Source organism: Dermacentor andersoni, chromosome 1, assembly GCF_023375885.2.
Source record: "Dermacentor andersoni chromosome 1, qqDerAnde1_hic_scaffold, whole genome shotgun sequence".
Lineage (NCBI taxonomy): Eukaryota > Metazoa > Arthropoda > Arachnida > Ixodida > Ixodidae > Dermacentor > Dermacentor andersoni.
The window spans coordinates 297724104-297738282 of record NC_092814.1 but is presented as its reverse complement, the minus strand read 5'-3'; the positions used below and the strand labels follow the sequence as shown (position 1 = coordinate 297738282).

The 14179-nt window shown below is 43.4% G+C and overlaps 1 protein-coding gene across 1 annotated transcript in view; it reads left to right on the top strand.

Annotated features, from left to right (window-relative positions):
- Window positions 1-14179, top strand: part of bchs (WD repeat and FYVE domain containing 3 bchs) — a 255193-nt gene that overhangs the window by 219916 nt on the left and 21098 nt on the right. Inside the window, exons 61-63 of the mRNA XM_050196790.3 lie at window positions 2955-3202; window positions 6605-6832; window positions 11178-11369. Of these exons, the coding sequence (XP_050052747.1) occupies window positions 2955-3202; window positions 6605-6832; window positions 11178-11369 (668 nt within the window). The remainder of the gene's footprint in view (window positions 1-2954; window positions 3203-6604; window positions 6833-11177; window positions 11370-14179) is intronic.

Below are 14179 nucleotides of genomic sequence, written 5' to 3'. Positions count from 1 at the left end.
GCGGGTGTGATCGTGTGCTGCGTCGCTGTACAAAAAAAAAAGCTTGATAAGGAACGAAAGAAAAAAAGCTATTGCATTCTAAAAATAAGTTTGTGAAAACACAAAGCCAAAAAATACATATTTTATGCTGTTTAAAACCGAGAGTATTTATTTAAAATGATGAATGAAGCATTTTTGTACCTTTCCTGCCTCAATCGTCCTCTCACCCCAAGTTTGTAATGGTTTCGATAAACGCATAGTTTTTTTTAAGTACTTGTTAAATAGCAACTCATTTAAACCAGCGCAAAAGTCATGCAGAGCTGCTCTTTCTACCTTTGCCCCTTGCAATGAAGCTAAACATACGACGCGCAGCGTTGTAGAAGGCACGGGATTATTTTTCTCGCACGATCCGGCATGTGCTGTAGCATTCCAATCACGAGAGCTCTACCAAACCAGTAATGAACGTACAAAAGTATTTATTTATACCGAGAATTATGCGTTTTAGAAGCATGGTCTCTTGAATGGGACTATTTTAGTTGCGGAGGCAATCGGCTGTCGCGCTTCGGTCATCTGGGCGGGGCCTCCCCTTTTTTCTAAAGTTCTATCCAACTATAATATTGTATCTAACAAAAGTATTTTCATCTTAGATAAGACTTTGTTATAACGAGAGGAGGAAGAACAGGAAAAACATTTATTGAGAAAAAAAAAGAAAGGACAAGCAGGTGTCTTTCTGCTTGTGCGGGGAGGCACCCTTATTCCAGGGCTCCTGCAGCTCTTGCTGTCTCCCGGGCCTGCCGCACCAGTTGCTGCTGGTTACGAGGCTCAGCATGGTCTCCAACTACTTGGGTGTGGGGTTGGGTATTTGCGGGGCTGCCTTCATGTTGGGGCACGCCCATGTGGTGTGGTGTAGAGAGGCGTAGTCGTTACAAAGGGGACATTTGTATGAGTATAGTGTGGGGTGTATTGCGTGTAGTCTGCTTAAATGGGATTATGTGTTGGTATGGTTGGAGAGGGTCTTGTGTGGAGGTGGGTATTGTCGTCTGTTCAATCTGTGGTGTTGTAGTATGGAATTGTATTGTAAAGGTACGGGCTCCATAGATGCAGCCATATCCCTCTCTTGTGGTGCCCGGGAGGCATGAGCTGAGGCTACAGCGTGTGCATGCTAATTTCCACAGAGGGACTCGTGTCCTGGAGTCCATACTATTTCAACGTCCAGGTACTGGGAGGCTTGTTTGAGGAGTCGGTGGGCGATTGAAGATATTCTGCCTCTCACGTAGCTACGGCAAGCTGCCTGGGAGTCAGTAATAATTGTGATGTGCTCGTTGGTCAGACTAGAGGTGATGGCCAAGGCGATGGATGTCTCCTCCACTACAAGGGCGCTGGCACTGCGGTCCATCATCGAGACTACCTCTTGAAGGTTATGGTCGACAACGCTGTCCGTCATCGCTGCTTTTTGGGGGTACTGCATGGCATCTGTGTATAGTGTGGTGGGCAGACTGCCATATTTTATCTGTAGAGTCCTTGCGCGAGCTTGGCGACGACCGGCATGATGTTCCGGGTGCATGTTTCTGGGGATAAGGGCTACCTTGATGTGCTCCCGGATGTTGGGCGCCAGATAGATTGCTTGTTCGTGGCCTTTGCCGTGTGTGGGGTAGCCTAGGCACGCTAGGACTGTTCTTCCTGTTGGTGTGAGGGCTAGGCATTCTCGTGGGCTTGTTATAACGAGGTTCAACTGTAGTGTGTAAGGGCAATGTCACACATCCAAGGATATGGTCGTGTGCTCCCACGTCACTGCATTTTAAATTCTTACATGTGGCATGTTGGTTCAAGGCCACCATATGGCAGGGCAAGGTAGGTCACCCTTTGGGTGTAAGCATGTTAATTCTTGTTTACTTTTTGCTGAGTATGAATAATTATTGCCCTGAATTTTACTTTGTCCATGTGTGACCTGAGGCTTGCAATTAAAAACCTTGATGCATTATAGCTTTATTGTTATGGCAGTTATCCCTGCACGTACTGTGCTTACTGTTTATCCAGTTTTAATGTGCACCTAACTTTCACAAGCTTAAAGTAAGAAAATAAAAGTGCAACTGAATGTACCATGCCCTCAATCTATAAAAGAAAAATGAAGCATTCCCCTCACCTTTGTGATCAGAAGAAACAAGATGTGCAGAACTTAACTTCACAGAAGGGAATTTTGTTTTAATGAGCTTTCATAATGAAAGTGGCGTGTTGTTGCCATTTGTGCTTCATTGGTCACGATACCAAGCACATAGGGGCGGTATTCTCAGGCAATCACATTTAAATGTACTACTATCACATACGTACGATTTTGTGGACTCTGCATTAGAATTGTTGAAGTGTGGGGATTGACAGTGTTCCAGGACCTGTGTGCAAAAGTGAGCTTGGCACAATGGCAGAAGCGCTGGTGGCCATATATGCCAACATATCTGGTGCCAAGTCACGCAAAATCTCGCAAAAGTAATAATATTATATCTCCAAAATTGATTGACCAAGAATACTGCTCCAGATCGTAGTTGAGCACAAAATGAACCCACAGCAACCTTAATGAAAACATGCTCTGTCGCCATCTTGTGATGGCGATGACACTGCATCTGACGGTAGGCTGTTGGCAATGTTTCAAATGTGATTTTTTTCATAACCAATTGTAACATGCAGTCAATTTTTCGTCCCATAAAGAAGATGCGTGTGAGGTAAGGATAAATACAGTAGTTTTCACCTCTCCCTTCCTCTCTGTCTTTGTCATATTTGCAGGATGTTTTACTAATTTTAAGGTTCAAAGGTTGGCACGTAGGGCTTGACCCTTGCCATTGAAGATCAGTTTGTTTGTTTGGAATGAGTGATTGCAATTCATAATCTATGTAATAGTTCGTTTCACAGGCCCTTATGATTAAAACTGCATTCAGCAAGAGATAATGAAACCTGCACACATAATTGTTTTTCCTTTCTTCTAGAGCTAAAAGGCCCTGTTGGTCAGATAATACAACATGAGAAGACGGTGCTGGCTGTGGAACAGAACAAGGGACTCATTGGGCCCCTCTACAACCGCTACGTTGCCTGGGGATTTGCTGACTACAGCATTCGTATGGGCCCCTATGAAAACGAGCGCTGCAACTTTGTCTGGGAAGACGTGCCATCTGGAGAGATTCTTTGTTGTGCTTGCCCAGACAGTAAGATTATCATCACAGCAGGTACAAGTTCGGTAAGCAGCGAACATTGTCCTGAGCTTGAAGAAAAATGCTTCTAAAAATTCATGTAGCTTGCCTCCTTTCTACTTGCCTCAGTGCCCTTAACTGAATGCTGTCATTATCTTACTCAAATTTGCATTCAAGAGGGGCCGTAGTGCTACATCATCTGTGCCTAACATGAAAGTGTTCTACAAACAGATGAGTTCTGTAGAAATCAGCTATGTGGATAAAGGTTTACATAAAAGAAACTACCTCAATTTAGCACGAATTTAGCATACCTCAATTTAGCACGAAGTTAGTGAGGAACCTGTGTAGGTTTCCTTTGTAGCTTAATGGGCTACTTTCAGGTGTGTACCAACTTTCCCTTACATAAAAGTGTTCCACGAGATTTAAACGTTCAGCGGAAAAACTATTTGGTATGTATCCTTTATGTCAGGCCAGTGAGAGAGAGAGCAATGTCAGGCCAGAGAGAGAGAGTAAAACTTTATTGAGAAAAGGGGAAAAAAAAGAGAGAAGAAAGATAGAAAATGCAGGTGGAGCCCCTAGTCCAGGACCCCACTGGCTTGAGCGGTTCGCTGGGCTTGGTCTAGGAGAGCCAGCTGGTTGTCCTGTTCCTCGTCCGCAAGCCATGCCTCCCACTGCCTTAGAAAGTCTTGTTTTGTGACTTTGTGCTTGTTTGCTTGTAAAAGTTTTCTGGCGCATATGAGTGTAATGTGTGACAATGTAAGCTTTTTGCCATCCCAGGGACATTTGTCTGCATACCCCTCACCATGTACTTGTCTTAGCTTATGTAGATAAGAATAACTGTTTGTTTGGAGTCAGCACCAGTCCGTCGCCTGCCATCTGGTCAATTTTCAATGGGGCCTGCCAAACTCCCGTATTTTCTCTCTTTACTGTTCAATATATATCTTGCAGTTGTTTGAAGGTCCCTACGGGGCTGGTTCGACGCTCAGATATTTAGTACTTTAACTATTCTTTCCACCCTCGTATTTCCCTCCACACCTTCGTGTGCCGGGCACCACGTGAGGCTATGAAAATTAGTGAGCTGATTGCCTATGGTTCTGATCACCGCTCGGTGTACCACCCCAACAAGAAAAGGCGACACTCCTCCTGTGAGTCATTGAGGACAGCCTCGGAAGTCCCTCTGCTTTTGGCGTCCTTCAAAGCTAAAGCTACCGTGGTTGCCTCAGCCTTTGCCATGCATGCAGTTTTCACTGACACCCCTACTGATCCTCACACGTGGTTACTGCAATGTGTATGCCACATCCAGAATAACTTGCGTCCGTGTAGTAAATGTCCGGCTTGCCTTTGAAACTCCTTCGCAATGCTTGCGCCCATGCCTTTCGTCTTCCCCCGTGGTACCTTGGGTTCATATTGTTTGGGAGCGGTGCCACACGTATATGCGCCCGAATTTCCCTATCTAGAAGTAACGTCTGCACTATAAACCACACACGGTGCACACCCCAGTCTGTTTAAAACAGTTCTCCCTTGGTTGGTTTTGCCTAACCTTTCTCTGCGAGACACAAAAACGGCCGCTGCGTGCTCTTTGAAGGTGCTTTACACCTTTGGCTTCTCCATCCATTTCGTGCTGAGGCTTTGAGGGAGCTCAAGTTCAGCCTTATATGCTCGTCCTATTATGACGTCCAACTGTTTAATCTCTTGTGCAGTGGTGTTCAAGTACGGGATGCTGTACGTGACTCGAATGACAACAAAAGCATGCACTAGCCTAACTGTCTCGTCCTCCGAAAAGCCTTCTTGACTGGGCATGACTCTGCTGATCATTTTTGCCACGTCCATCACCGTGCCCTTGAGTAGCTGTATTGCATGCTTCGCGTTGGCTTTCGGTTGAATGCACATCCCCAAAATTTTGGGGGTTTGCACTTCACGGACTTCCTGTCCGTTCAAAGGGAGTTATATATTCAGCTGGTTTGCCTGTCTGGCATATCCTGCACGCACTCGCACAAACTCCCAACTTTTTGGGGGCGCATGCCATGCCTGCCACCTGTGCAAAAAGCTCTGCCTGGTTGATTTCCCATTCCAAAAGGTCTTGCTTTTCACCGTAGGATCCTCAAGTCACCCACAGGCTAATATCATCCATGTATAATGCACTTCCTAATCTCCTTTCCCCTTCCAACTCTGTTGCTAACCTCCTCATGGCCACCTTAAAGAGGAGCGGAGAAAGTATGGAGCTTTGAGGGGCGCCCACATTCGGCAGCATGAAAGGTTCCAACCTAGTGGATCCTATTCCTGTGGTTGCCCTGTGATTACTCAGGAAGCTGTTTGCATATTGACATATTCGCTCCCCGCAGCCCATTGACTCTAAGCCCTCCAGAATGGCCTCGAGATATCGTATCAAAGGCTTTCCGCAAGTTCAACGCCAGCACCACATACTCATCTGCCCCATTATGTGGGTGTAATACCACCTGCTGTAAAGCTAGGAAAACATCCTGCGCAGATATGTTAGAATGGAAACCAAACATGTTCACGGGGACAAGGTCATTTGTCTCTATGTGTTCCGCAAGTTGATTTTATGTTCCACCTTTTCGAAGAGCTTTCCTGCACAGGAGGTCAGGGATATAAGCCTGAGATTTTTTATATCTCGAGGCTTTGGAATCAATATGATGTGGCTGATTTCCATTCGATGGGAGCTCTCCTTCTTCTATCCATACCTGTGCGTTAAAATATTTGGCGAGCTCCTCCAAACTCCCGTGGCTGAGGTTCCGGTTCATGGCATTTGTGATCTGATCCGGTCCCAGTACCGTGTTCCTTCTAAAGGACTGGGCCTCCGCGTACACCACAGCCACGTGTATTGGGGCATCCGTATCCGGCTGAGGTGGACCCTCGTACTGCTCCTTGCGTTGTGTTATGTCACCATCAGTCAGACCCACACATAAATGTTTGAGCTTTTTGATCCAGTCCTCCAGGCGCCGCTTGCGTACTCGTTTTCTATGAGCTTTAGTGTTTTCTGTCCAGCCGTCTTAGTTCCCTCCGAGTCCGTCATGCCGTGGAGGACATACCACATTTTCTTCGTCCCCAGTGTTCCCCTGAGCAAAGTCACAAAATTGATGCCAATTCCCCTCGTGCTAGAGTCCATACAATGCATTACAAGTAATTGTTGCTTGAAAACAAATTCAATGTTTCAAATTGCCCAGTAGGTAACTCGGTCTTGTATGTTGTCAGCCTTGTGGTTGGATCATAATTCACAGAGCGTTAGGATCTCAAAGCTCTCACATTCAATCTTCCAGTCTTATTTTCTTATTGTTCTAATTGTCGACAAGAATGATAGCGCTTGTTGTTGCCAACAGTGATGCCGCTTGAAAGCTCTAAAATGTCATGGTAGGGTAAGCAGAGAGCTGGGGCTCCTGTAGTTTTGTTCCTTGTCCCACTAGGTCAGGCATTCTACTTGACTTTCTCAGGTGGTGACTGTGTGGCAGTTCGACAAGAAGAAATTGACATTGAAGCAGAACCTTCACGGCCACACAGAGGCAGTCACTTGCCTATCAGCATCACGACCATACAACTTGATTGTCAGTGGCTCTCGGGACTACACATGTATATTGTGGGACCTGAGTCGCCTCGTCTTCGTGCGCCAGCTGCGAGGCCACACAGCTCCAATTGCTGCTGTCGCCATCAACGACCTTACGGTAAGGCATGCAAAAGTTTTAACACAATTAAGGCTGCTTTGTAGTAAATATCAAAAGTTACCAGAAAGAGCTTTCTTGTTAATAAATGAAAAATCTATAGATTATTTATTCACTGGGGCACAGGAGAATGTAATGTCCGCTAGAGTAACAATAAAAAAATTAACATTTTTACCCTATCATGTTATGCATTGATGGAGGAAGGGAAAAAACCTAAAGCATGTGATTTACGATTTGCTCATCCTCCCTATTGAAAGTGAACCACAATACCAGGATTTGGAGACCTTCATATAAACATTGCGTACACTTCATTTTAGAAAAATAATTCTAGGGTCCTTATTAATCTTAGATAATAAATATATTCCTTAGAGTCCAGATTTACCATCATTTTCTTATGTAAGTGCAGTGTGCGATTGACTGTCACCACAGTGGTAGTCTCATTATTACACAGATTGCTGTTATGGGTGACTGGCCAGTCAGGGGGACACTTTCACTACATAAGAGAAAATACAGTCGAATCTCGTTAATTAGAACTTGCTTAATTCGAACTTCCGATTTATTCGAACTGACGTCGTGGTCCCGTCAAAGTTATGTGTATTCCAATGGGTGAAAACGCGCAGTAATTCGAACGCACAAGCATTTGCGACCTTTAATTCGAACATACCACGCTCCGACAATGCTCTCAGCAGCGCGCCAAATCACGCGGCTGTGCCTCCGACCAGCATTGCTCTGGCCCCACTATAGAGGAAAGGCTTAGAAGAAGCCCCTCAAGCGAGCCACGAACGGAGGAGACCAGTAAGAGTGGCCCTCACAGTGACATAGGCGTGGGAAATTGGTATCATGCGGACCCGCCCAACTGCTTTATTCGTACTCGTGTCTGGTTCAGCCAGATCACTTGTTTCGCACTATCGTCTGCTCGCATCAGCTCTCGCTCGCTTTTTTTTTTTTTTTTTTTAGTTGGCTTGGTTAGTTTTGTTTGCACTTGTTTTTTTACAATGACGCGTCTGAACCGAGATGTCTCGATGGAAAGGTTGTTGGAGACAGTGTGCCATATTCGATTCAGTACAACAAGACAGAGCCTGAGTACAAGGACGCGACGGCAATACCCAGTACCTCATTCTTCTTGTCTTTTGAACACGGCAACGCCACAACAGAATGGAGCTCACCAATGTGATTATGATCAGCTGCAACGACTTCATCATCTTGATAAGACATGACTCGCGCTAAGAACGCAGGACGAAGAAGGTAAACACAGTGCCAATCTGTCAGCACATGAAGGACAAAACACGTGAGCAAGCAGAGGGAAAGAGCAGCAGAGGCCCAGTCCAGCCTCGGCGACACCGTTGCTTTGGTGGCAGTAAGTGCCAGAGGCAATTAGCGCCATCCAGCAAGCTGGTAGGAAAGCAAATCCACTCCCCTCCCACCTTTCCTTGCAACTACACTCCCTTCACCCTCCCTCTCAACTCCCTCATCTTGGACGGTCTCCGCGCACGCACACCTCCGTGCCGGTGTCAGTGCTGCCAGCCCCGCCAGCCCGGCACCAGCTTAGCCAGCTTCTTGAAGGTTCATTTTCTGCCATTATCGGGGGAAGCAAGCGTTGGCCGGCGTGGGCAGTTTCGTAGTCCTCGCTCGCTCTGTGCTTGCGTGCCACTATAGTTCACGACTCGCACCATTCGTGCATCTTGCTATGGTGCACGAATACTTCAAAAACAAGTCCTTCTTTTAATTCGAACAAATTTTCAGGACCCTTCAAGTTCGAATTATCGAGATTCGGCTGTATATGAATCCGAGTCCTGATCATGATGAAAACTAGCACTGAATTGCATTATGATGGAGTGTGGACTTAAGTGCTGCATATAGTGGCACAATTTGTAAGAAATTTATTGGTATGTAGTACTATTTGTTTAGACAGGGCTGTGTGTTTCAAATGTGTAGCCAGGAGGGTCTTTGTTTTAGTGGAAGTAACATACCATGCGGCATTGTGTGTTCTACCAGGATTCACTGTGTGCCAGTTCACATGCTGTGATGCTTTTTTTTTTTTTTGAAAAGCAAGAAATGGTCCTTTTCTTCATTGTGGACATATTTATAATACATCAAAAGTCGTTGTGAATGCTGTGAAGTCTTCCACAGGCAATTAGGAAATGGAATAGTTTGCCTACGTGTATAACTAATTATAACAATTTAGCTGATTTCCTATTATTCGTTGAAAACCACTTGCATGCCTTCCAGAGGCTAACTATGAGCCTGTCTTGTTACATGCACTTTTACATAGCTTGTTTATTAAATCCTGTATTAGTGTTTCATCCATTTTTACTGAGGGGTGTGTAAATATTCAAGATTTCAAATATGAGTTGAATAGTCCTCCCTATTCGATTTTTGTTCAATTTGAGAATTCACTATTTGAAATTGTCAACACCATCAAATCCTGATAAGCCAAAATCTTTTAGTTTAAATTACCAGGTAATTTAAACTGCTCTGTTAATCCCAGACCTATGTATTTGAATAGGGAAAAAATTCCTGCAAGTGCGATGTCCAAAAATTGCCCAACAGTTATTTCAAACAAAATTTCTCACTCCCATGACAGCCTTTTGGGCAAATATGAGCCAAATGTGAAGGTTCTATGAATTTCTAGCTACCATAATGTTGTGTGCCATGAAAATGACAAGGAAAGACATGCTGGGAGCCAAGACCGAACCGGAGCAATCAGAGTGGTGCATCTCATCATATGCTGATGAGACTTCAGGGCTAGCCCAGTATAATCCAGTGCTGAGGTAACTGTGGAGGAAGGAGGGTGCCACTTTCCTAGTTGGTCACAGTTCATGGGGCTTGGTTAGAGTTACGTCAGCTGTTTTTCGTAGCACTTCAAGTAAAGGCGTGAGCACAGCAGCAGCAGTTCCCAGTGAAATTTGTCTATGCTCTAGCAACAGGAACATAAATACATACAGTGAAGATTATCCTGCCACAGCACTGTGAGTAGTCTGTTCGGACTGGTTCAACATGGCAGCGCGCAGGCCGCTCACTTAGTTTCGAATTTGCATTCCAGCATGACAGCAAGATGTAAATACGTAGTATGATCAGCCTTTGCTTAGTCTCATCTCAAGCTCAGGGCAAATTTGAATTAATGAGATCCTACTGTATTAATATTTTTCTGTTCAGTTATAAGAGATAACATTTATTACAGTCTTGGGGGAGAGAGATCGATACAAGTGAGGACTCTTTCAAGTAATTATGCTGCAAGAGAGCCACAGTTGTTGCATTGAGGCACCAGTTCCTGAGCAAACGCACAGGGAAGATAACTTCTGCTCTATAATAGGCATTCATTCAACAAGAATGCCTCACATTTAGGCAGCCTAATATGAATTTATTGTCTTTATTTAATAAACAAAGCAATTTACCATTAATCCAGTGTCACCATATTTGCATTCATTTAAACAATGTTGTGTTGCTTTCTTGTTTAAATACTGTCATTGTTATGGTGCACCAGATAACAGAAAGCAGTTGTTTCTCGTTTACAAGCTCCTCTGTTGACTGAACATCCAGTTGTGAACGGCATTACATGCACATATCAAGTAGTGTAAATAAGTCTTTTCTTTTTACCAGATTCCCAATATTATATATATATATATATACAACCAAAGATGGTCGCTGCAGTAGGATGGTAGCTGTGGTGTACTGCCAAAGACGGTAGCAAAAAAGACTTGAATTGTCATCAGTTCAGGAATGTAAATTAAGTGTCTTTTACCCTCCTTGAGTCATTCCTTCAGTATTCTTAAGATCAGTGTTTCTTTATTCAAATAATTCGTTCAAACCATGTACAGAACAATAGGCATTCACTTGAAAAAGAAATCATTCCTGTTCCACAGGAAAAGCACAACATCCTCGGTATGCATACTGTGAATCACAGCTTTGGTTCACAGTCCTAGTAAAGTACTAATTGTTTACCATCTACCGCGGTTAACATTGAACAGAGAAAAAAGTTTGAATTAATTAGTGACTACTTCTCATGGTCAGGTAGTAGCCTTGCACTGCAACCACTAACGTTTTCATTATTGTAACGTTTGTCTATCTATATGGTTTTCAGTTCTTCATTGTCAAGTGCCAGATTTTTGCGAGTATTGTATGAGTACGGGTGAAAAACTTGAAGAGAGCTTTACATCTGCGCTGTGATATCTGAATTTAGTAATTGATGCTTCAATTTATCGTGTTCAAAGATTTTCAGGTTTCACTTTGTTTGCACTGTAGTGAAGTAATGATGCACAGCTGTGGCACTCTTTCCTTTATTGTGTGTTTATGCAGATATGTATGTATGCATGCATTTTGAATTGACAAGAAACTGGAAAATTTTCAGGGAGACTTGGCAACATGTGCTGGCACACACATTAGCTTGTGGACCATCAACGGGCAAGAGGTGGCCAGTGTGAACACTGCCACTGGTCGCAGCGACCGCTTGCAACAGATACTTTGTGTCTGCTTCTCACAGCTAAATGAATGGGACAACCAGAATGTCATCATGACAGGTTCCAGTGATGGTGTTGTCAGGGTATGTCGTGATTTAGTAGTATTTCTTACCTTTTCAAAGTTTTTCATTATTTGCAATGCATCCACAAGTATGCTATAGATGCTGTGCTTGCAGCCAACTTGATTCATGGTTGTACTCACAGCCAAGGGTCCCCTGCAGCTTTAAAAAAAAAGGCACAGTGGGCAAATATACAGTAAATAGCTTTAGGAGACACGCCGTTGTGAATCTTCCTTTTATTTTGTGCCCAGACTGTGTTTAAATAGCAGCGTAATAAAAACTATGCAATGTGTTGTGCAAACCTAAAGCATGTCAATGACCTTAGGGTGACTACGGTAGTCGGACAACACTTATTGGTAGCCCATGCATTTACTGTACACATGCATCATAAAACCTGTGTTGATAAAAAGGGCACATGTAGTGCACATAAGCGCAATGACCATGAGGTAATTTGTTTTTTTATGCATGATGTGTACATAAGCATTATTTGCCAACAGTGAGGGTTCCCTACAAGTCACTACACATACTGGTTACTGGTAAAAGCTATATTACATTTTGTTGGACTGGTGTTGTGTATGTATCTACATTTGTTTCAAAAAGCCCGGTAGCATCAGATAAACAACTATTTACTGCAATGAATTTCTTCTGCACAAAAACACTCTCTTGGCAATGTATGATAGTGTTCATATCAGCAGTGTTGCAAGCGACAGCAAAACCTTGTGAATACTACAGACTTTTAAAAAATAAAGGGAACACCCCCTTGAAAGCTAGTTGTGGTGAAACATATGCCTTGAAGAAGATTCACAAGCTAATGTTCCACCCTCTGCATGACATTAAAGGGACATAGGAGCAATGTCAAATCAAGCTAAATTGGTAGATTAGTGCTCTAAAATGTCTTAAGTGTTGCTTTTACTGAAAGCAGCGCATCTCTGAGGAAGAATATGATGCATGCAAATGTAAGGCAAGATTTGTGCCACTGCTGTCAAAATAATATGTAACCAGCTCCCAATTACATTTTATGGCTGCATTAAAATGTGTTACATTTATTTGTAAAATTACATTGCTCATTTGAACATTAAATAAACTTAAATTGGGCCAATTTTAATGAATATTTCAACAAAACTGTATGATGCTAACTCACGCTGTGGTGCAGTAGCATGTTTGTACGAGAGTGGCAGTGCCTAATAATGCATGATCTCCAAGACTGGCACAGCACAGGAATCCTGCATTGTGCTGGTAATGTCAGACATTACCAGTGCAGTGCAGGATTTCTGTGCTGTGCCAGTCTTGGAGATCATCACAGTGCAATGCGGAGAAAATCTACCTCTCTAGAAAACTTAAAGGGACCCTGTAACAGTTTCGTTAAGGCCACCATTTTTTTTTTCTCTAAATGTTTTGTTAGCATGCATGTTAAAGAACTAAGAGCAAGAAGAACTGTGAGAATCAATGCTCACAAACCAAAGTTATCAGTCACAGAAACTTCAACGCACAAGCAAAATTAGAATTACTCTCAACTCAAGTTTTTTCAGTTCTGGAGGCCACATTTCACCCTCCCTTGACATAGAACTTTGGCACCCCATAACAGCAGGGCATTGATAATATTTATTTATTTATTTATTTATTTATTTATTTATTTATTTATTTATTTATTCAAATACCCTAAAGGCCCTCTAGGAGAGGGTATTACATAGGGGGGGCACACGAAACAAAAGTGGGAGTGGGAGTCGGTGCACCATGGTTGCCAAGCCTTCTCAGCTTGTTGATGTATCACCATTGCCTCCTTGATCAGGCAGTGTGTGGGCCAATCACAGAGGCCATAGCCTCACTTCTATAGTAGTTACAGCAGCTTCAGTAAGGCAGATATTGGCATGCCATGTGCTTGGCAAGTTGATGCATCATTGCCATGGGTACAACACCTTCATGTAGCTGTGTGATAATTACACGATAATTAAAACAGCTGTAAGATGTAATGAAATAGTTATTTTTTTCACTGTATTAGTAATATCATATGAAAGTAAATTGCACATTACATTTTAATTAATAATCATAGTGCCACACATTGACGTCAAGTCCATCACGAAATGCATCAAATAGCCGCATCGTGACGATGCTATCAGTCCCTCCCAATAAGTTTTCTTGGGAGCATCAGCAGTTTCGCGTGCAATTCTATTCCTCTTTTATGCATTCGGTAGAAATAGAGACAACAGATAGACAGACCTGGCATGTAAAAGTTATGAAAAGGTCTGTTAAGCCAGGCCATGAGGAGTTTTGTCACTCCATCCGTTATTGCTGCTGTTCTCTTCTCCAGACTCGGGGACTTTTGATTTTACAGTGCTGTTACTAACAAGTTTAAATTTACTGATCAGCTGAGCTTTTAAATGATGTTGCTCTGTGCTTAGAGACCACTCAACTGTTTAAAAAACACAAGTAGTTTTAATACTGCATGACGCAATATGCTTTGCTCACAACAGAATTTCATGGCAGCTTGCTTCATGTGTACACATTGTGGAGAGAATTGGTTGCCTTGGTTCAAGTTACGATCGTAGTTGAGCCCAATCCATGATACATTCGCACCCGACTATATCGAACCCATTTACATAGAATTATTCTGTATATCGAACAATTTCTGAACACGGGATAGTTACAATGAGTATATATAGCAAGAATTACGCTTACATCGAACAAAAATAGCAGCGACTCTCGATATATCGAATGGCAAGTGCCGCAAAAGTCCCCCCAGAAGTTGGCTTTCCCTCTCCCTGCAATGACCGCGCTGCGTCGGGCGAGCCACCGACACCCCCCTGGAAAACATTATCCTGGCTCGCCCGCAGCCC